Source organism: Heliconius melpomene, chromosome 20 (genome assembly GCF_056956725.1).
Source record: "Heliconius melpomene rosina isolate 202511_hmr_F chromosome 20, ASM5695672v1, whole genome shotgun sequence".
Taxonomy (NCBI): Eukaryota; Metazoa; Arthropoda; class Insecta; order Lepidoptera; family Nymphalidae; genus Heliconius; species Heliconius melpomene.
In genome coordinates, this window is record NC_140408.1 from 9,315,312 (window position 1) to 9,336,697 (window position 21,386).

The following is a 21,386-nucleotide window of genomic DNA, read 5'->3' on the forward strand; positions in this document are numbered from 1 at the left end:
ATTTACTTTTTCCCATGTATAATTGGATAATACGATTTATAATACAAAGAGTATAATTTTAATATTTTTCTGTCTCTTTTTTTAATACTTTTCTGTTTTGTTTCTGTTATATATTATCATTAAGCTTTTACTGGTGTGTGCTCAAAATACTTACTAACACTAATTTTCAAATAAAAAACAAAACATTGAAGTATGTAAATGTTTATTAAAAAAAAACATATTTAATATAGAAAATAACTATTCGGTAAATTATATATACAGTATTTAAATGAATATCCTTTATTTGTTTTCGTACGATTACACATGACACATGAAAAAGGAACTATTGTATGTAGACTTGAGATGGTTGATGAGCCTTAATATTAAAATGCTTCATAAATATGGCTAACATATTTGAGAACGCCAGATTATTCATATTATATATATATATATATATATATATATATAGAAATCAATAATAAATATTTAAATATAACCAAACTAAATATACGCGGTTTCTAGAAACATCTCTTTAGTTTTTTTTTATATAAAATGTGAATAACCCAGTGTTACTATGAGACTTAATTTGATGCTAGTATAATATAATATTAGAACTTATAATCTTATAAAGTACGCAATACATAACCTACACAATCAAAAATATTTGGTGAATACTCTTACAAAGCCGGAGCAATCAGACAGCAATATATTATATTAATTTAATATAAAAATATTATAAGTATGATGAAAATGACAAAATCACATTATACGATATAAAGCTAAAATAACAACAAATTTTATAATATTAATTATTACAAAGAGATTTACAAAGTTCTAACCGTTTTTGAGATCTAGGTTATAACAAGCGCTCGCATGCTTCGCTTTTCGCAGGTCTTAGTGGACGTTGAAATAACTCAATTTATTTTTAGTTAAAAACTTGTTTAAAATATTGTTTTATTTATTTATTATTTGATTAAATCTTATATAAAAACGCAACGATTACGCTCAGTGCACGTGTATCAATATTCTATGCGGAAATGGAACCCACATCCTTCGCACTAGCAATCAAAAATTAATAATAATAGTCAATCAAAAAATCTTCAAACAAAACGAATATAACTGAATATATTGACAAACTATTTAAACGTCCACTAAACGTCTTAAACTATACATTAGCCAGTAAACACTTATTTACATTGCACTATTGCTTCTCTTACGTCGACTTAAAAATAATTTTTCGGTTATTTAGCACTGTATAGGAAGAATCGTGTTACAATTTATGAAATACATGTAATGTTTGGAAACAATTTTAAATATATTTAGATTCTGTTATTTATCGAACTAGATAAAAGTGATTTAACTCGAAAAATGCATTTTATGGAAAACACATCAAAGACTTAAAGCAAACGTTACAAGGTCTGTTTTTAGGCAAAATTTTAAGTTTATAGAATTTTTGAGTTATACCACTTTAATTGTAAGTTTACAATACTGATTGTTAGATAGTAGGTACCAGATATGGCTAGGTCATAATAGTTTTCATCGAGTCATTTGGCTAATTGATGTTTCGAATGGAATCCATTAACAATGGACGTCGTTATTACAAGATATCAATTACAATAGTTAGAATTTTATTGAGAAACAATAACCTCATTGCTAAGCTCGCTATCGATATTTGCCTTGAATGTATTAATTACCTGAGGTAGCAAAATGACAGTCGACACCTCATCCGTCTTGATACATTCATCATTTATATTTATTTTAATATGTGACAGTTTAATAGAAAGAAAAGAAACAAATTCAAATAAAAATAAAAACAACCTAGCGATATGAAGCTTCTCTTTATAGTCGTCGTTCGTCATTCTAAAATATTAACATTAAAAAAATTACATAAAAATAAACGGTTTTTTAAATTGGTTTCGTTAAAGAAAGTGTATTTGTAAACAAAGAACCTTTATAATTCTATTTAAAGCGACGCATAATTTGTCATCATTCATACCAACCGACAACAAATATTTGCCTTGTTTCATCTAGGACCGATAAGAGCAGTGCTACTTAGATTTGAATATAAAGAAATACTTATTTAAATTGATATGATACAAACACAAAAGTTATGAAATTACTATTGGCATGAAATTGTCTTTTTTTACCGACTTTTGTAAAAGGAGGAGGTTCGACAGTCATTTTTTTATGTTTGCTACCTTACAACTTTGGACTGGGTAAACCGATTTTGACGACTCTTTTTTATAGCTGGTGAAAAAAACTTTAATATGGAGCCACCCCGCATAAACATTCTATTAATGATTATTATATTATTCTTTATAATTTTAAACTTTTAATATATAAAGAATTCAAAGAAAAGATAAAGTAAAGGAATACCGTCAAAATATGAAACTGATCACTTGGAATTAGAAAAGTGATCCGTGCAGTTGCATTTCTAAGGGATTACAAAGTGGGAGTCAAAGTAGCAACCAACTAGTTTGTTTCACTTTAAAAAAAATAACGTAAGGGTTCCAACCAGTTGAATTTTAGTTCCAAACGGAATAAACATCTGTGTTAATGTTAGGCCGCGTTATTTTTATAACTGCTTATGCATTTCATTATTAGAAACAAAAATATTTTTTCAGAACTTGAAAGATATAAAATAAATACATAATAATATATTCACCATTTATAATTTTTTGTTCTCATCAATGTATATAGGTTACTGGTGGATATTATGTAGCATACATTGATCAAGGATACATATTAAATCTCTACACATTACAAAAAACAAATACCCAATGGCACATCTAAAGGAATAACGTAATATTTCGTTGGCGTCAACATAGGGACCTTCTAATTTAAAATAAATAACAGGAAAAACTGTGTCAAAAGCGACGTGAATACTTGAAAAAGGTACTAAATTCATAATTGTGCCACTAGATAGAGGAATACTTCAAATTATCATTTTCACGAAAAGAAATCCCTCAAAAATTACATTTACAAGGTCCTGCACTAACGCCGATGAAATGTTAATAAAAATTCATCACTAGCATAAAATACTAATTGCATATTAATAATGTATGCAAAGAAAAGTAGTATATTTTATATAATTATGTCACCCTGACCACAACCCTCTCATATGACTTGTTCTCAGATGTCTACGCGACCGCGTATAATATTAGGTAAATATTTTTAGAGCATGTCTCTCACAAAAATAGACAAATTGTTTACTCTAAAAAATATAAGGAAAATCGTTTTAAACGGCCATATTATAATATCTCCCTTTCGGCAAACAAACGAGTTCACCTTGCAATTATTATTATCTTAGTAAATATGACCATGTTTTTGGTAAATGTACTTTCATACATTTAAGTACCTACTTTCGAGCCTTGTTGCATTAATTTTGGTTTTCTTTGGATTTACGTAATTAAAACGATTTGTCATCGTAGTAGGAAAAATTCGCTATCGTCAAAAAGCAGAAATTTAAGCAACAAAAAAAAAATATAAATAGCCGATTATTTGATCAAGATATTTTTAAACATCATGTATCTTTGTTTATGTAAATTCTATCCTAACACAGTTTAATGCAATGATTTTTTTCTGATGAGAGGATGAGAGATGAGTATAGGTATATTGTTCCTTATAAAATCTAAAAGGTTCTTAATTTTTTCTAACAGGTTCTTTTTATTTCAGTTAGCAATCATGACTCAGCCATATCTAGCACTTAGATACATAGAGACAATTTCTCCTTATTCTATTACAAAACCCATTTATATATTTAATTTTACTATAAACATTTACTGTAGCATCAAAATTAATTATAAAACTAAATCAATTAAAAACTAGTCGTGAGCTATAATATAAATACAATTCAAGTGAACGTCGGTACTGTCCATTTCAAGACACCATGAGGTAGCATGAAGTTTTAATTAATAATATACTTAAAGAAATTATTATAATTAAGATGAGTCTGCGGTATAATACTGCTACAACTATGACATCTAACGCATAATAGGACTTTAAAAAAAAACGCTATTATAAATTAATCATTCCATATGCCGATGAGAGCATTGTCCTAAATAACATGCGGAACAAAAGAAAATAAAGTAGTGATTTAAATCGAATTCATTCGATTTTTTATATAACAAAATCATAAAAGCTCGTCCACCCGAGATAAATGGTAAATTCTATATTTCACTCAGTAAATTATAACATATTATTAAAACTTCCACATGTCATTATAAAAACCAATATTGTGCTACAAATTTTACAAGCAAGTAATGTATTAATTTAGTTCAACGGCGACGGTCTCTACATCACATTTTCATAATTAAAATCTTAAAACTCTTGTATAGATACTTTAGATGTGATTAAAATTTTGTTATCGAGACATCATCCTTGATAGAATAGAATACTGGTGAAACATAATATAGATAAAATTACGTTTTCATAGTGTTGAAATATCTATATTTCTAGCAGTTTTACTTAAGAAAAAAAAGAAAAGTTTAATTTGAATTTAAAATTCAATGCCTGTCACATTTTTTATCAACATTCAATATTCTAATATTTCATTTAGTATATTTTGTTACTGCTGCCCTTTTTTATATTCAATAAAAAATTTTAACCATAATAACAGTAAACCACCACCCATTTCCGATCACTCCGCAAAATGATCGGTCTTTCTAAACCTCACAAGGCGCACACTGCTGCCATTTTACATTTAATATAAAAACATGATGTATTTTGTTTTAAAAAATTATAATTTTGAAACAAGTACAGTATCAGCGAATCGTGGCCAACCTGAGGCTATGTGTAGATTATATTTTTATTATTTACTAGCGGACCCGGACGCGGCTACGCCTGCTTGAAATATAAGAATATAATTTCTATAGAAATATAATTTCAATCTAGATGAAATGCTAAAAGTGACTATTATATTTATTTTCATAAGCATGAATATCAAAATGACGCGGTAACGAACGCGGTCGCGTAGCGACGACGGTTGTTATTAACATGGCAGAATAAATTGCATGTCAAATTAGAAAGTATTTTAATTTATTAGTTTATACGTGTAATGTAATGTTATATAGCCTATAGCACTTCTGAAGAATGCAGCTTTCATACAAAACAAAAACAAAGTAAATCGATCCAGTAGATCCAGAGATCTTAGCGTTCAAACAAACAAACAAACAAACTCTTCCGCTTTATTATATTAGTATAGATAGTATAGATAGAAAAGTCGTAAATTCAGAATTTTTCTTACAATTGATTATTTTATTCCCGAGTGAACAATGCGCAAAAGTTCAGAAAACCTAAATTCAGGGCAGCTATGAATCGACCATACTGTAATATGATAACATAAAATTCTTGTATTTTGCAGATTCGCAAATTGATTATCACAGCCTAAAATGACCGTCGCTCGCTAAAAGTCCTATAGCCTACACAAATCACATAAAAGTTAATATATCTATAACCGACACATAAATTTAATTTTTGCTAAATATCATTGTTAGTAATTTCGTTTAATTATAAATTTATAGCACTACAAGTCACTATATTATGTATATTATATGAAATGCCAAACTTGAATATCCATAAAATCTAGAATTACATTGATACAAAATCGATTATTTAAATATTGATTACATTAATAAATATCGATTATTCAATACAATAATGATATTTGCTAAGTTTGTTCATACTAAGTTAGCCTATGACTTGTTTTTTGATAGGATTATTAATTAGCTAATATATAAATTCAAAATCGGTAATATTGGTCTATTTACATGCGAAAAAAGATTAAACTGCATGGCTTTCAATCATCGTTAAATTAATTTAACTTTTGTTTATATATTCTGTTTTATTGTTCTAATTTTTATTATTTTGTAATCATTATAGTGAATTAAGAAAATGAATTATTTTTTTAACATATTGTTCTAGATATAATATTATAAACCGACAATACATTTCTTATCTTAAGATGGAAGATGTAATATCGATATTTTATCGATTTTTTCTCTATTGGAGTTATTAATATTGACAAAAAGAAATTATATACCACACTAAAGTGACCAGTCTACAATAGGGCAGTATTATATTATCTATATAAATGTAATTATATGCTAGAGAATTCGGTAACATTGATTTATTATCTATTTATATATACAATTTTTAATATTAGCCCTTGATATTTCGAATAAATGAGGTGCTTTGAGCAATATTTTACTTTTTTCAATTTGTTAAATAAAAAATAACTGTTATGTAACAAGCGAAAAATCACGGTTATTAACTGTACTGTTACAATAACTGTTAATTTTTCAAATTTGTGTATAGAATATGGCAAATATTCTTATTTGTGAAATCATTATTTTAACTATTGTTATTACAAGACGATTGTGGTGTTGCTATATGTATACTAAGCCAGTTGGTATTCTTTAATCTCTACTAAAAAATTCAAAATCATATTGCCTAATTAATTATTCAATTATTGTAATAAATATCAAGTTACAGTATTTTTTGAAAAAAAAAGATTGATTTGACAAAAACTCAGTATATGTAATAAGTTATTGTGTTTATAATACATTTATATATATAGGTTTTAACGAAAGCGCAATAGTTTTAGTTAAAAAATATACTGAGTATTTATCAAAATTTTCATGTATATAGAACAATACAGTAACTACTACACTAGGAAAAAAATACTTCTATTTTCTTTTTCTTAAGAGTTTCTATTGCATCAGTTATTTTAGTTGTAATTTAAAGTTAATAACTATGAAGCAAATCCAAGGAATTCTAATAATTTGTGATTTTTCTTTTTAATTGTATATTTTTTGTGTTTGTGCTAAAGTAGAACAATTTAACATACATACTAGGGATGCTCGATTTTAGAAAATCATCGATGTCAATATCGAAGCTAAAGCATCGATGTTCGATAAAAATCGAAAGAAAATCATCGATGTTAGCCAACATCGATGTCACCCAACAACTATATTTTTTTGCACGTATCGTTATCAATAACCAAAAAAAAAAAAAAGACGCGCGAGTCGACAACCCCCCTCAATACCGATTATGTGTGAGTGCTGACATCGATGTTACGATATTTTATTTGATCTACCATCGATGTTACAACATTGATATTTTAACTGATAACATCGATGTTCATCGAAAATCTATGATCATCGGGCATCCCTAAATTACATACATTTTGTAAATCATTAAGTATTTTAAATGATTTATAAGATACATTATATCCATCGAACCTTTGTACCTTAAAGAGAAAAACAACTTTTCTTGCCTTTAATTTTTGAACATAGCAATATAATAACAACTGTCAACATTATAAACTATATATTTATATGTATGTCATATTACATTCTATTTTAATAGGAGAATTCCGAAAATTCAGAAATTTTAATATTATACTGAAAATATAGTGCCCATAGTGGCGTGGCGGCAAACTTTTTGACTATAAACGCGACAGTTATGGGTTCAATTCCCACCGAAATTATGATTTTCATTTTTTCGCTTTGACAAAGCCTGCTGTTAACTACCATCACACAAAACGCAACGTCTCGAAAATTAGCGGATGCGCCTTAACACTATATACAAAAAATATTGAATATTAATCAATCAATTAAATTATGATTTACATTATAAATAAGTATCATAATTTAAATTTGCAGCACTTAAAAAAATTCTAAACGTTCAAAAGCACAAATACAACAATATAATAATATTGCAAAATAAACCTAATTAATTTTATTATATTTAAGCAAATTGAGCCTCACTGTTCGCTTGACACTTGAGTTTTTAGATGATTACACTGAGTTTTCACTTTGCAATTAGTTCAACACTTTCCACTTGTGGTTCTTTAAGTTATATATAAAATTCTTTAGAAAACGTATAAAATATTTTACGTAGCGGGACTCGTACCCAAGCCGAATGTTCAAAAGCTAAAACTAGTAATCCATACATTCACGTTCAAGAAACGAATACGATAAGAATTTCGATCTAATATTGTTACAACTTAATTACGTTGTTAGATAGCATCTTTATAAAGGTTTTTGATTCTTTGATAATAACGAATCATATGACTTAGTGGTCAGATACTTGGACACCAAGAGGCGCAGGTTCGATTTCCATTACGTTTAAATTTAATCGTTTTCCAAAAAAAAATCTATACTTATTGTGGAATAACGTTTTTAAAACGGCGTTAAAATCCGTGTTTCTTTACAAAGTTTGCGGCGTATGTTTAGACGGCTGCCTTTTCAGCCGTCTACTGGGTCATTGTCAGTTGTTCTTGTCCAAATTGTGGAGTGCCCAGTTCACGGAGGCGGTCCACGAATTCTTGACTGCTTCTATGAATTTGAGACGAAAGTGTTCTAGCGCTTTCTCTTCTGACAGATCCATTACCTTTAAAATAATTATATTATTGGTTAGTATATTGTCAATCAAATTGTGTAATCAAATAATAAAGATTTAATAAAGTTGTTTGTGTATTAAGAGGAATGCCTGTATATATAGCGCAGGCTTGGTAGTCAGACAGAAATCAGTATTAAAACATTCCACTCCCAAATTCCCCCCCAATTTTTTAAATATTTCTGGAGTGGCAGAACTCAACGCTATTTTACCTTTAGAGCCATCGCGTTTACATTTAGACCAGATCCTGATTTATTTATATAATTTAAATTTAAATTATGTTAATAAATATAACAGTTTACAATTTGGGTGTTAAAACTCACCAACGTTTCTCTAAGATATTGAAGGTCCTTCTCCGAACTAAGCTCAGGTAGACCAGTTGAGATCATCATCGAAAACAGGGACAGGATTAAATGCCCATGCTTACGGAGTATTTTGAACGCCTAAAAAAATAAAAATACGAACAGTAGAAGATAAGATCTCGTAGAATATAACTATTGTTAAATTGCACACAGTAAGGTAGGAGTACCAGAGATGAGAGAGAGAGGGTAGAGGGAACCAGAGAAACTAGTGTTTTATAACACATGTATAGATTTTTTTTATATATGTATAGATAGCGATTAAAAACCTAAAATCATTAACTTAAGAGATACATAATATAATATAATAATTAGAACTAACCGTTTCACACAGATCTCTAAATATCTTAAATTCCAGTTGTTCCTGTACTCCACCGCGTTGGCCCCTATTTATAACGTGAATGAAATCGTGGGTCAGCACGAAGGGCACTCGCTCACGTTTGAACCCGTACTTCTGTTTGAAGTGGCCTAGGAAATGACCAAAGTCAATATGGAATAACTGAAAGAAAGTTTTTGTTATTAATATGATGTATGGATAATTAATTAATTTACATTTTCATTCGTTCAACAGGTTAGTTAGTAATATAATAATATAAAATAAATTATAATCAGAATGTTTTTTCTTAAAGATGAAATAAATGTTTAATTTAAAATATGTATCATTGAACAATAACAAAGTGTTTTAAATTTTATTTATTCATAACATTTATTATTGCATTATGTAATAAAAGATGCGAGGACAGCGCCACAGTATAAACAAGTGCATCATTACCGTTTGGCGGGTATTCGCATGTTAATATGTTTCAAAATTTTAATATGTTATACATATAAACCTCCCTTTTAAACCAATAATATAATCTAATAACACAAATACATATGTAAGTATATACCTGTCCACTCTTCTTAACCATAATGTTATCAGGGTGTCGATCAGCGATACCCAGTACATAGGTAGCTACGCAGTATCCAGCACAACTCATTGTAAACTCTTCTACCGCTTTCTTAAAAGACTTCTCAGTAGGATTCTGTTTGCGAAGCCATTCTGAATAAATATAAATAAATAAATATTTTTTTTCCGCCCAATTTTCGGAACAATTCGAGCTGAGCGACGGAACGAGCAAATGAAAATAATTCATTCCCCCGACTAGTCATCGAACTCACAATTGTTGCATTTACAGTCAGTCGATTTGCCGTGACGGCCCTATTTTTCTTTGTAGTTTGTATTAGATATATTTAAGGAACATATATAGAAAAAATAATCATTAATATATTTAAATTTTTCAGGAATTTTAGAATCACCCAGCAAAAATTCCATCGGCAACCGTTTTCTAAGAGTTAATTGTTAGTTATATGCGTTAATGTATTAAAATTTTTATTAAAAACATTTATCTGAGTAGGGTTTTATAGTGTGAACCCACAACCATCGTCACAATGACTTATACTATTATTTTAACATAATAATAAAAACTCTTTTTATTTAACTAATTAACTAAATAAATCAATATAAAATATACATAAACTTACGGAATAAATTAGCCTTTGAAATAGTAGACGCGGCGTTAAACAGCGCGCTTTGTTTTTGTATATTAGCTACTGTTTCCGCCTCATCGACCACTTCGATCATTCCCACCTCGTACTCCATAGAGATACAATTATATGGATTCAATCTGAAAAAAACAAGTTTTTTTTTCTTACTGTGGTCATATTTTAAAAACAATCTTTAAAGCATTTTTAAAATTTACTTTAAGCCTAACAATTTATAATTATAATTTTTTTAAGCATGCGTAGTTATAAAATTGTAATACACATTTTAGTTAATTAATTCCACTGTGGTACCAAAGCAAAACGCGTCTTTCAGTTCCGCCACTCAAAACAGAATGCCTCGAGCGGCGGAAATCGGCGAACAGAGTATATTAACACTATAAGCAAGGAAGAATCCTTCGCTTACTCTTCTCTATGCGGAATATAACGTGAAACTGATTTTTTTTAAAAAAGGTACCTAAAATCATATCCAGCATTCTTCCACAATCTGTCCATTATTCTTAACATTTGCAATGTGAACATGTCTTGTCTAAGATCATCACCTATTTTCAATATAATACGTATGTTAGATCCAGTTGGGTCCACGTTTTCGAATTCGAGTAGTAATGGCCGCATTTTACTGTCCATCACTCTACATCGCTCCGGGCTGGAAATTAATATTATATTTAATATATAATGTTACATATATACACTAAGTTATATACGCGAACATGTTTTTTTATTATATCACATCATCGTTTCTTTCGTCGTTTTCATCGTTTCTTTGTAACCTTAATTATTTGCATTTCACCTCGGGGGCGATATCGCAGATAAAAGCTAGTATAGTATTTTACATAAATCAGTCTACTTACACTATTTTCTTACAAACTAAACTCGGTATGAGTGGAGATACAAAATCGCATAGCGTTTCGAGGCAATGTTGCTCTTGCAAGTGTTGATTGAGGGCCGCTCGAGCTTTTGAGATTTCTTTCTTCTTGCGAATACATTGACTTGCCCCTGAACGAAAATATATTTTTTTACTTCAGGTTTTGTCCTTTATAGAGTTCCATAGATAGAGGGAACCTAGTGTTAAGTGTCTTAAGCCTGTAGCCATTTATATATATTTATCTTTTCTCCACTTTTCCCTGGATTCTGGAGGCATTGCAGATTCGGTGCTCATAAACGTAATAATACAAAAAAATGTTTGTCTTACATATTATAAAGGGCATAAAATGAACAAATAATAATAAATTAATATTAAAAAAATTACATTTAAGTTTGTCCAAGCACGTAATCTGTCGCATTAAACTATTAATGTGGTCCTGACAGCCGCGGCAATACGCCTCTAGTACTAAACCAAACCGCACCGATACTGCTGGCACGTGCATTTCGGACCTGAAAAAAATATAAAAATTTTGATGCATAATGTCTCATACATATTTTGAGATTTTTAAGTCATTTTTGCGTAATATTTTTCATTATGTTTATTTTATATTTTGTAACGAAATATAAAAACATTTAGAAATTCTAACACATTACCTCAAATGCCAGAACAAATAATGTCCAATGGTCATATTATTGAAGGCGCGTTGCAACAAAAACACTGACAGTTCACACATTAAATACGACTCGTGTTTTAGAGCTTGAACTAATTGTAGGAGGTAGAGGAGCAGATCTTCGTCACTGAAAAAAAATAAATAAATAAAATTGTTATCTGTTAAAAGGTATAGTTTCTGTTACAAATTTTAATTGGGGCCATCGTGGCGCAGTTATATAGCGTTTGACTCTAAACGGGACGGTGATGGGTTTTTTTATCAGAGAAATTAATTATTTTTTCCTTTAATTCACAGTGTCTCGAAAACTTAGTTCCTTCTAGCAGAGGTAGACACAGGATTTAGCAAAGTAAGTAGATTGACTTTCCACTCAATCGCGTTCAATTAGACGCTGTTGCGTCACGACTCTCTTTTTTTCTGATCTTGATAAATATTTTCATAATACGCAGTGGGCTCAGTCACCTGATGTTGGCCAAGCACTTCACGGCGAAGCTGCGCACGGCGGCGTCGGCGTACGCGTAGTCCAGCAGCTCGAGTGCGCTCTCGACGCGTAAGGCGGGCCAGGCACCCAGCATGCGCGCCACGCGCGCTGCCTCCGCGCGCTCCGTCCACTCCACGCACGACAGCAGCTTGGGCAGCAGCTCGGGCGCGTTCACGCGGAAGTACTCTCTGCAGGTTAACGACGAAGTGTGACATAATGTGACAAGGAGTTGAGAGAGTTCCTATGCATTAGTTTCTTGTTATATAAGTCAAATCAGCACGCATACGCAGCGGGGTAGACAGAGGGAACCTAGTGTTAAGACATACAGTTTCCCCATTTTCCGCCTAATTCTGAAGGTATTGCGTGTTAAGTGACTGAACGCACTTTTCCTTGCTATATGTAAGATACTAAAAAAATTATAACAATCTATGAAATAAAAATCGACAAACCTCGAACCCCATATATTTTTCTTCTCCTGTTCATGCATTTCATACATAGGATCCTTCTCAGCAGTCGCTCTAAGTTTCTCAAAATCCTCACTAAGACGGCCCATTGCGTCCGGAGAACCATTTTCTAGATGATCTGCATATGCTTTTACTGCTTCTTGTTTTGGAAATAATATTGGGTACTGACAGTCGTAGCTGAAATTTGTTATTGGTAATTATAAATTTAATTTATTAATATGGATGAACTATTCGTATGAACCAAATTGCTTTTTTTTCAACTTTACGCTGTATATCGCATGGAGCAGGGTAGGCGGAGGAAGCCTAGTGTTAAGAATTTCCACTCTCCACTTTCCATCAAATTCTGGAGTTACAAACGCCACGCTTTTGCTTCTCAACACGAAAGAGGAGAAATGGTAATATTATTTTAAAATGTTGTTTCTCTGGCTGAGAATCAAATCCACAACCGTCGAATTTACACTTTGTGATCCCTGCACTACAACAGCCTCAACTATCAATTCAATTCTAAATAATCCACTATTATAGCTCTTTAAGTTATAAGAACAAAATGACTCTCACTTAGAAAATCGAACTTGTAGAGCTGCACAGGATTCCGATGGGTTAGCAACCACTGTCCCTAAAGGATGTAACAAGAGATCATCCCCTTGCGTCTCGTCAGCGACGTGGGGCCACATGAAGAGGGTTACTCCATCTGTTCGTAATTGTTCCTTGTAGTCAAATATCATTGTGTTTGCCCACGCTAGCTTGTTTATAGCGTCCTGCAAGAAAAAATAATCTAGGTTTAATGTAAACTAACAAATAATTGTAAGTTAAGTAATAATTTATTACAAGTAAATTATTCCCGTTAGGTAAAGTCATATATTTTCATGGTTTTCTATTTAACACAACAAAAAAATCACAAATTAATTTAGTTTTTTACTGTTTACACCTAACCTTAAAACATATGATCTCAATAATAAGCCAATACACTAGAAATAATCATTACCTTTACAAATAATTATGTTAAAAAATATATCAATAAAATAAAAAATAAAACAAGTTACTTTATTAGCATCCTTCCGTCTCTTATTCTTGGCTTTAGATATTTCATATATGACAAAGCAAAGCCTCGCCATCCGGGGTACATTTGACACTTTAATTGGAAACTGTAACTCCTCATCCCATTGAGCTTCTCCTACAGACGAGACTACCGCCACTTTAGTCTTTTGAGGTTCGCAGAGTGACTTGCCACCATGGTAGATACCAGCTTGGCATATAACCTATTTGTAAAAAATTATAAATATATTATTAGTCATGTTTATAACAAGTGCTTAACAATTTTCTATTTCTCTATTAGAAAAGCGTTGAATGCAGTTTATTTATTTTGTATATTTATTAGAAGTTAAAAATATTGTGAAAATTAAAAAAAAACTTTACTTTGCTGATGTGAACCTGTCACAAAATAAAACAAACCAGCTAGCGGGCGGCCACGACTCGTCGACCGCACTGTATAAAATAGGCTATATTATATTTATATAAATACGTTATACAAGTATAGTCTTACCTCAACCAACCTCCCAGGATCGACGTTAAGTCCGCTAACAGTTTGTACCATACAGGAGTAATTCTTCTCTATTTTCCAAGAAGATTCATAGTTCTTTTTCTTTCTTATTGTGTTTGATTGTTCTGAGGTGAGACGCCTCCTTTCCGGTAACGAATAGTATTGGAAGTCAGAGCCCACTAAAATAATAAATAAATTAATAAATAATAAGTATCCTTGGTGATAATAACTTATGTGTGGTCATAAATATCACAAGTCCAAAGATATAAATATTATAAAATATATTTTTCAATATTATGTAATTTACATCTAAATACTTGAGACCTGTGGCGCAACGGCGGCACTAAATCTAACGCGTGGCAGTGGTTGTGGGTACATTCCCATTCGGGGGTATCAATTATTTCCATTTCGTCGCTCTTGTAAAAATACAAAGGGCGACGTTGAGTTTCGCAATTCAATTCGCACTTATATAACAATTACTTATTCTACCAGCTTAAAAAAATTCTAACAAAAATGATGTCAAATAATACTCACAAGATATTTTATCCATACTGACAGTCATGACTTGGGGCACGCCGTCTCTGGACAGCATCTCTTGGATGTACAGGAACTGTATGAGAGGGTGGTCGCCGAGCAGGTATTCTTCCCGCCCACAGACCTTTTAGTAACACAAAATATTACATTTTAATTGAAAATCTTGAAAATTATAAGTTTTCCCTACAATTTATTATATTTATTAATGCAAAAAAAAGGATACATATATATTTGATTTACACAACGAGTATGTTATTAACGCAAAATAAAACAAAACATGTGAAAACATAGTTATATTATGAACGTTTTAGTCAATTATTAACTAACATCTTTTATAAAACAAGCATAAATAAAAATATAAAATAAATAAACAAAATACCTCAAAAAAGTAATATATATAAAAATATTAGAAAATTAAAATAACTAACAAAGTATTTACCTTGAGCACATAATTTCGCGGATGTTCCCCGCGTATGTTGAGCAAGTTGGCCTTCTTCCTGAATATACTCTCTATATGCTGCGCCGGCGTCAACAGTACTGGCACGTTCGATGTGAAGGACGTCTGAAATTAAATTATTATCTATATTTTTTTTAAATATGTTGAGGGACACAAGCGTCTAACTGTAGTCGCGATAGATGGGTTCGATTCTCAGTCGAGGAAATTAAATATATAGGATTTTTATTTTCTTCGCTCTGGTGTCCAGACAAAGCGCGACGTTGAGTTCCGCCAGTTGAACACTAATCAAGCTTTTGTATTTAAAAATGCAAAATAACAAATATGACAATCGTGTCATATGTCAAAGAAAATAAAATCAACAACTGTCAATAACTGTTAATCAAATAAAAATTAATACAGATTGTCTGTAAGCTGTAAAAGTCGAAAAAAAATGTTGAAATCCCGATTCAACCTTCAAGATAAGGAACCAACAACAGAGCCGACTGTAGAAGAAGAACAATTGGGGGAAGCGTTAGTGGAGGAGCATGTCGAAGTTGAACCATCGTATCCTGAAAGAAGGCTCAATAGATCGGAAGTCAGCGTTCGACTTAGTTTATTGGGCAAAACTGCTGAAGGAGATGGGTATTATTCCTTAAAAGGACTTTATTAAATATAAATGATCTTTATTCAAATAGGAAATTACAAATACTTTATAATCGTTTAGTTATATATAAAAGTCAGTAGAGTCACTCTTACAGGAGCTTCCACAGGCTCCGAAAGCAGTTCTGCTGAGAATAGCCGGATAAAACCCAACTTTTGTTATAATAAAATAACTGCTATAGCATATTAACTCAATACTTGACCAGTAGTTAATTTGTCGCTGAATCCAAAACTACAAATCATCTAACCAAATCAAGAATATAACATTCAATTACAGCATCATCCTTTCTTTTCAGTTACACATATTTAAAGGCGACATGTACGGGCATGAGTTTGACAGAGATATCCGCCCTAAAAGCTTTTCACCATCTACAATTTATCAACGTGTCCGATAATCACTTGACTCTGGAGAACTTACAAGTTATAACGGAACTGCCTTTCCTCATACTAATACACGCTGACAAAAATCTACTAAACTCAGCCGCTTTAAAGAAAATGAAATATATGCAAGTGATCATCGTGAACTATAATAAAATAACATCAGTAAATGACGTTTATCAACCAGAATTGTGCACTCTAGAAGCTGGTTTCAATAAGATTGAAAAGGTCCACTTCGATAATGAAATGCCACATATTAAATGCTTGGACTTTCGATACAATTTGATCAAAGACATATCTAACTTTGATTATCCCGAGTTAGATAGCTTATACTTAGCAGGAAATAAGATAACTAGCTTGGTAGGCATAGAAAGTCTTCATAATTTAAGAGTTTTACATGTGAGGAACAATCCAATTAAACTGTTGAATGGGTTCGATTCTAGACTAAAGAAGCTTCAGTATATAAATCTGCGGAACTGTAAAGTATCCACTTTGAAACAAGTGAAGAAACTGAGGGTAAGTCTTAGAGTGTAAATCTGATAAATATTTTTTGTTATGTACTCGTTCATTTTGTAAGTGTAAAAAAAATTAGATCGCCCTTTATGCGCGGTGTTGAGTTCTACCACGTAAAACGCAATACCTTCAGAATTCGGCGGAAAGTGAGGAACGGAGAGCCTTAACACTAGGTTCCTCTGCCTATCCTGTAGTGTGCGGAATGCAGCGTGAAGCTGATTTTTATTTTTATCGACCTTTATTTTATTTCACATAGTACAGAATACAAATCAATTATCGAAAATGTAAAACTTTCTGATAATATATACACACAGTTATACACATAGTTTTATATAAATAACACTTCTTGTTTAACAAGGTACTACCATCACTAGAAACACTTATAATACGCGGATGTCCCTGCATGGGAGGCACTGGCGAGGAAGAAGCTGAAGCTGGCGTGGAGGAAGAAGACCCTGAACTACGAATCGAGATGCTAGCGGCTGTGCCACGCTTGAAGAGATTGAATAAAGGAGTCGTTACTCCGGAAGAAAGGTAATGTTTTCTTATTAAAGTGCAGTCAACGAATCGAGGCTTGCCGACGGTTACGCGACTATTGATTTTAGGATTTGTTTATTTTCTTCCTTTGCACAAATTTTGATACCTTCAGACCGGTCACAATTTGTCGACCGTAGTGTACTTTAATTTATCTTTATTTTTTTTATTACTAAGCTTTTTTTAATCGAGTGTAATTATTTGCTTTACACAAAAAATTTGCAATTAAAGCGACCACGAATTGATATGTTATTTGTCGCAATAACACTAAATGAGTAGGGCACACGTAAAGAAGTTGCTACTCTGAAGGGGTTCTAGTCCCCAAATAAGAATAATTGTATTTAATGGAGACACATGCTTGTGACTGTAAAATCGGGTTGTGGGTTCGATTCCTATTTGGGGAAATGAAATATTCAATATTTTAGTTTTTTTGCTCTGGCGTAGATGCGAAATGCGGCGTTGAGTACCGCCACTCAACATGCAATGCTTCCAGAATCGAGCGGCACTTTCGAACGGAGTGTCTTTACACTAGGCTATTTGCAGGATAATGTCTTACTATGATCGAATCTATTCAACTATTATTGAAAGGATCGCTTTTAAATAATAAAACATAATAGTATTTTTTTCAATTAAGTAAAATATAATAAATACTATTTATTTCAAGAACTGAAGCTGCAGAGCTCATTAAACAATGGATAGAAGAAGGTGAAAACGACGATGAGGTAGAGGAAGAACAACATGTTGAAGATGAAAGCACTGATTAACATTATTAACTAATTAAATTCAACTAAAAATAAATCGTTTAATTTATTTACCCAAAATGAGTGTTATTTTTTGTATTAATAACTCTTACTTAAACATACAACAGAGTGCGTGTATTAAAATTACTACAATGTCATTATTTGTATATGCAAATTTAAATTACATCATAACATTATCACATTTCTTATAATTTTAACATTTTTTATGTTTTTTTAGCAACAAATCTTATCTGCTGATAGCAGACTAGAAGAATCTATCTATCTAGTGTTAAAACACTTCATTCTCCACACTCTACCTGAGTTAAAAATGTTGCAAGTAGTTGAATTTAACGCTGCACTTAATTCTACCAGAACAGGGAAATGGAGATAATATATCTATACATATAATAAAATTATTACTTATCACTGTGGAAGATGTATGAAATTAGTGTTTTTCTGTAGTTCAAGTGTGTAGTTCAAGCAGGTGTTGCAGCAAGCGGGTCGCTATTTCTAATTATTATCATTCCCATAAATGAGAATCCAACCTAAATCAACACGTTTATCGTCAGATATCTAAGTATGAAGTACTCACCTCAGTATTACCTACTTTAGTGACCAGAATAAAACAATTATTATTTAAATGATTAATGAGTGTTGTGGGAACAGACGGCACATCAGCTAATCTCGGTGGACAGTGGTATCTTAGTCTCTCTAGCCTTGTACTCTGAGCTCTCTTTATGAGACTCTCCTCTGCTATGTATCTCATTCGCATACGAAAGTCATTAACTTCTGAACTTCTTAAACTATCAAATTCATTTAAACCTAAAAAATAATAAAATTAGTGTATTGTTATATATGGATAACTGTAAATATGATTGGTTCTTACTTAGGCTAAAATAGATTTTAATCTGATGGCTGTTATGGTGCAGTGGCACAAGTGTGAGAAAAGATTCATGTTATTTTATTAAGACTTAGTTAAATTAATCAGCAATATAATAATAAAACATTTCAGTGAGAGAGATTTCAGACAGTGGGTTTTTAAGGTGTAACTGAAAACCAGCAATGGCTAGGATTCTAGACACAAGCATAATTAGCTGGGTTAGAATTTTTGGTAAAAACTCAAAACATAAGCATTATCTCTTCTTTATTTCTGTTTATATTTACTGTTTTATTTATTAAAAAAATACATAAAAAAATCTAAATTATACCTTTGCCAATCAAATGACTAATTTGTGTATTTAACAAATGTTCCCCCGGCCTCTCAATGGAACGCTCAATGAGCATGAGAACTCCAAACACAGGCCTAATATCCCGAAGTCTTTTATTCTCATCTTCCACCTCCTCCGGGACTGCCAGGGAATTGATGAATTGGAACACATAACCTGACATCTCATGCAGCATCCCAAATAAGGGTTGCTTTGCTGCCATATCCCATAGCTCCTAAAATATATTTTACTTTTTTTTATAAAATAGCAAATTAGCTTAATATGATATCTTATAGCCTGAGGTACGGATGAAGCAATTGTGGCGCAGTAAATGATTGTATGACTGTATATGTAATACTGTGATTGTTGGTCCCCACTTGCAGAAATAATTATACTTAAGTTCATTTCCCCAATAATTCAACATTTTGAAAATAGAGAACAGATCATCAAGTGGAGAATAGGTCATCTAAGACATTAGGTTCTCGGCTTATATGAGCATATGAAGAGAACATAATAAGACTTCATTTTTGGCACAAACACAAGACATTGCATGTTGAGTGGCGGAACTCAATAGTAATTTACCACTCATACTATAAAAGTGTAATGATGACAATTTTAATTATTTATAAATATTATTTTACCTATTAATAGTATTAAAAATTTTATTAATTATAAAAAGAAATCATGAATAAAGCATTGTCTTTGTTCATTTTTTTTTTAATTTTTTTTCTTCTAGTTTTTTATGTCATATGTAATCACTAAGAAATAAGTTGTGCAGGTACCAGTGTTAATAGTAATTTAGCAGGGAAATTAAAATAATGTTAATATAACCATTTCCCTGAATAGAGATTGAACCCACAAGTTGTACTGCAATGACCACAAAATATAAAAAAAATAATTATAAGCAAAGTATTGGGTACTTTGATTTCTATTGTATACAACACTTCTTCCTTGGATTTCATTTTATTATGTTGAATTGAGTTTGTGTTTCTTAATATATTTAAGGAAATATTTAAAAAAATAAATAGTAAGTCAGATCTAATAAGTAATACAATAAACTTATTAAACACATTCATACTTTAATAATAAAATTAATGTCTAAGTACATTAATTAAGTACCCAACTGGTTTCTAAAAAAATGTATAGCATTAAAGCAATATTTTATTCTTAATTCACAACTTAGAAAGTAAGATGGCATGAGAAATGGAAACTGTAAACAGTAAACATTTGATGTACTTTCTAATAATTTAAGTTAATCCATCTGTAAACACATTACACAATAGTTTGACCTAGTTCTCTAGATGAGGGAAACATTGTGTTGACATGCAACATGACTCATGCTGAGATATCTTTACCAGTACTAACCTCCTTAACATCTTGAAGATTAGCATCCCAACTAACTGTTAGAGGAATATATATAGAATTTGGCATTAAACATGTCAGTTCCACATAATCTGATGGCGTGGCCGTCCAGTAATCCCATGTGTGGGGACAACTCGGTACAGGAACCATTGTTTTGGTATTTTTTTTCCACTCCACAAGAATATCAATAAAGCTTCACAACATCTTAACACTATCACTGACAAACAGTTTACATAGCAACTGTGTGTGTACTTTTTACTGAAAAAAATATACACTTATTATTTGTCAATGATATTGAAACCGCGATGTTGAATCATAGCATTTCCTGGTATTTTGATTAGGGGGCAAATCGCCATTCGAAAAGAAACTGTCAATGATATTACACAAACAACATCGATCAAAATGTCGTAAACACAATTTCTTTCATTACCATTGCATAAAATGTTTACATAATTTATAATGCAACGCGAACCCAATAAAATCACTTAAATATGTTTCTGAGAAATGGTAAATAAAGATTAAAGATTACGTGCAACAATCTACGGCAGGTACATAATATGAAAAAATTGAATGAATTGTTTATGGTAACAATTTAAACAAACAAGACATCCTGAAAATTTATATCTAACCTGTTTTGTAAGCACTTTAATAAATATCATATATTATACAATTACTATTTATTTTTGAATTATATAAAAAAAATTAAGCTTCTATTTTTTTTAATTAC

General features: G+C 31.2%; 2 protein-coding genes across 2 annotated transcripts; one reads left to right on the plus strand and one right to left on the minus strand.

Moving 5' to 3' along the window:
- Positions 1-185: 185 nt before the first annotated feature.
- On the minus strand, positions 186-21,229 carry Pi3K92E (phosphatidylinositol 3-kinase 92E). The gene is made up of 20 exons (XM_085204362.1): positions 21,090-21,229; positions 20,663-20,917; positions 19,301-19,532; positions 18,685-18,914; positions 15,271-15,393; positions 14,832-14,955; positions 14,301-14,476; positions 13,801-14,016; positions 13,316-13,515; positions 12,743-12,934; positions 12,275-12,481; positions 11,799-11,942; positions 11,530-11,654; positions 11,132-11,276; positions 10,738-10,926; positions 10,263-10,405; positions 9,629-9,780; positions 9,061-9,237; positions 8,703-8,822; positions 186-8,373 (listed from the first exon to the last, which is right to left on the minus strand). The coding sequence occupies exons 2-20, from the start codon at positions 20,807-20,809 to the stop codon at positions 8,251-8,253; spliced, it is 3,165 nt and encodes a 1,054-aa protein (XP_085060488.1). The 5' UTR covers positions 20,810-20,917; positions 21,090-21,229; the 3' UTR covers positions 186-8,250.
- Positions 15,574-18,150, plus strand: LOC146527867 (leucine-rich repeat-containing protein 23-like). The gene is made up of 4 exons (XM_085204366.1): positions 15,574-15,909; positions 16,224-16,821; positions 17,177-17,352; positions 18,017-18,150. Exons 1-4 carry the CDS (start codon positions 15,719-15,721, stop codon positions 18,114-18,116), a joined length of 1,065 nt encoding a protein of 354 aa, XP_085060492.1. The 5' UTR covers positions 15,574-15,718; the 3' UTR covers positions 18,117-18,150.
- Positions 21,230-21,386: the final 157 nt, after the last annotated feature.

Excerpts from the sequence above, each read along its gene's own strand:
- Pi3K92E (XM_085204362.1), bottom strand. The coding sequence starts at position 20,809 with ATGGTTCCTGTACCGAGTTGTCCCCACACATGGGATTACTGGACGGCC. Across the intron at positions 18,915-19,300 it reads TAGTCATTTGATTGGCAAAG|GTTTAAATGAATTTGATAGT; the intron begins GTATAATTTAGA and ends ATTATTTTTTAG. Across the intron at positions 15,394-18,684 it reads CTAAAGTAGGTAATACTGAG|ACGTCCTTCACATCGAACGT; the intron begins GTGAGTACTTCA and ends ATTTAATTTCAG.
- LOC146527867 (XM_085204366.1), top strand. The coding sequence starts at position 15,719 with ATGTTGAAATCCCGATTCAACCTTCAAGATAAGGAACCAACAACAGAG. Across the intron at positions 16,822-17,176 it reads AACAAGTGAAGAAACTGAGG|GTACTACCATCACTAGAAAC; the intron begins GTAAGTCTTAGA and ends TTGTTTAACAAG. Across the intron at positions 17,353-18,016 it reads GTCGTTACTCCGGAAGAAAG|AACTGAAGCTGCAGAGCTCA; the intron begins GTAATGTTTTCT and ends ATTTATTTCAAG.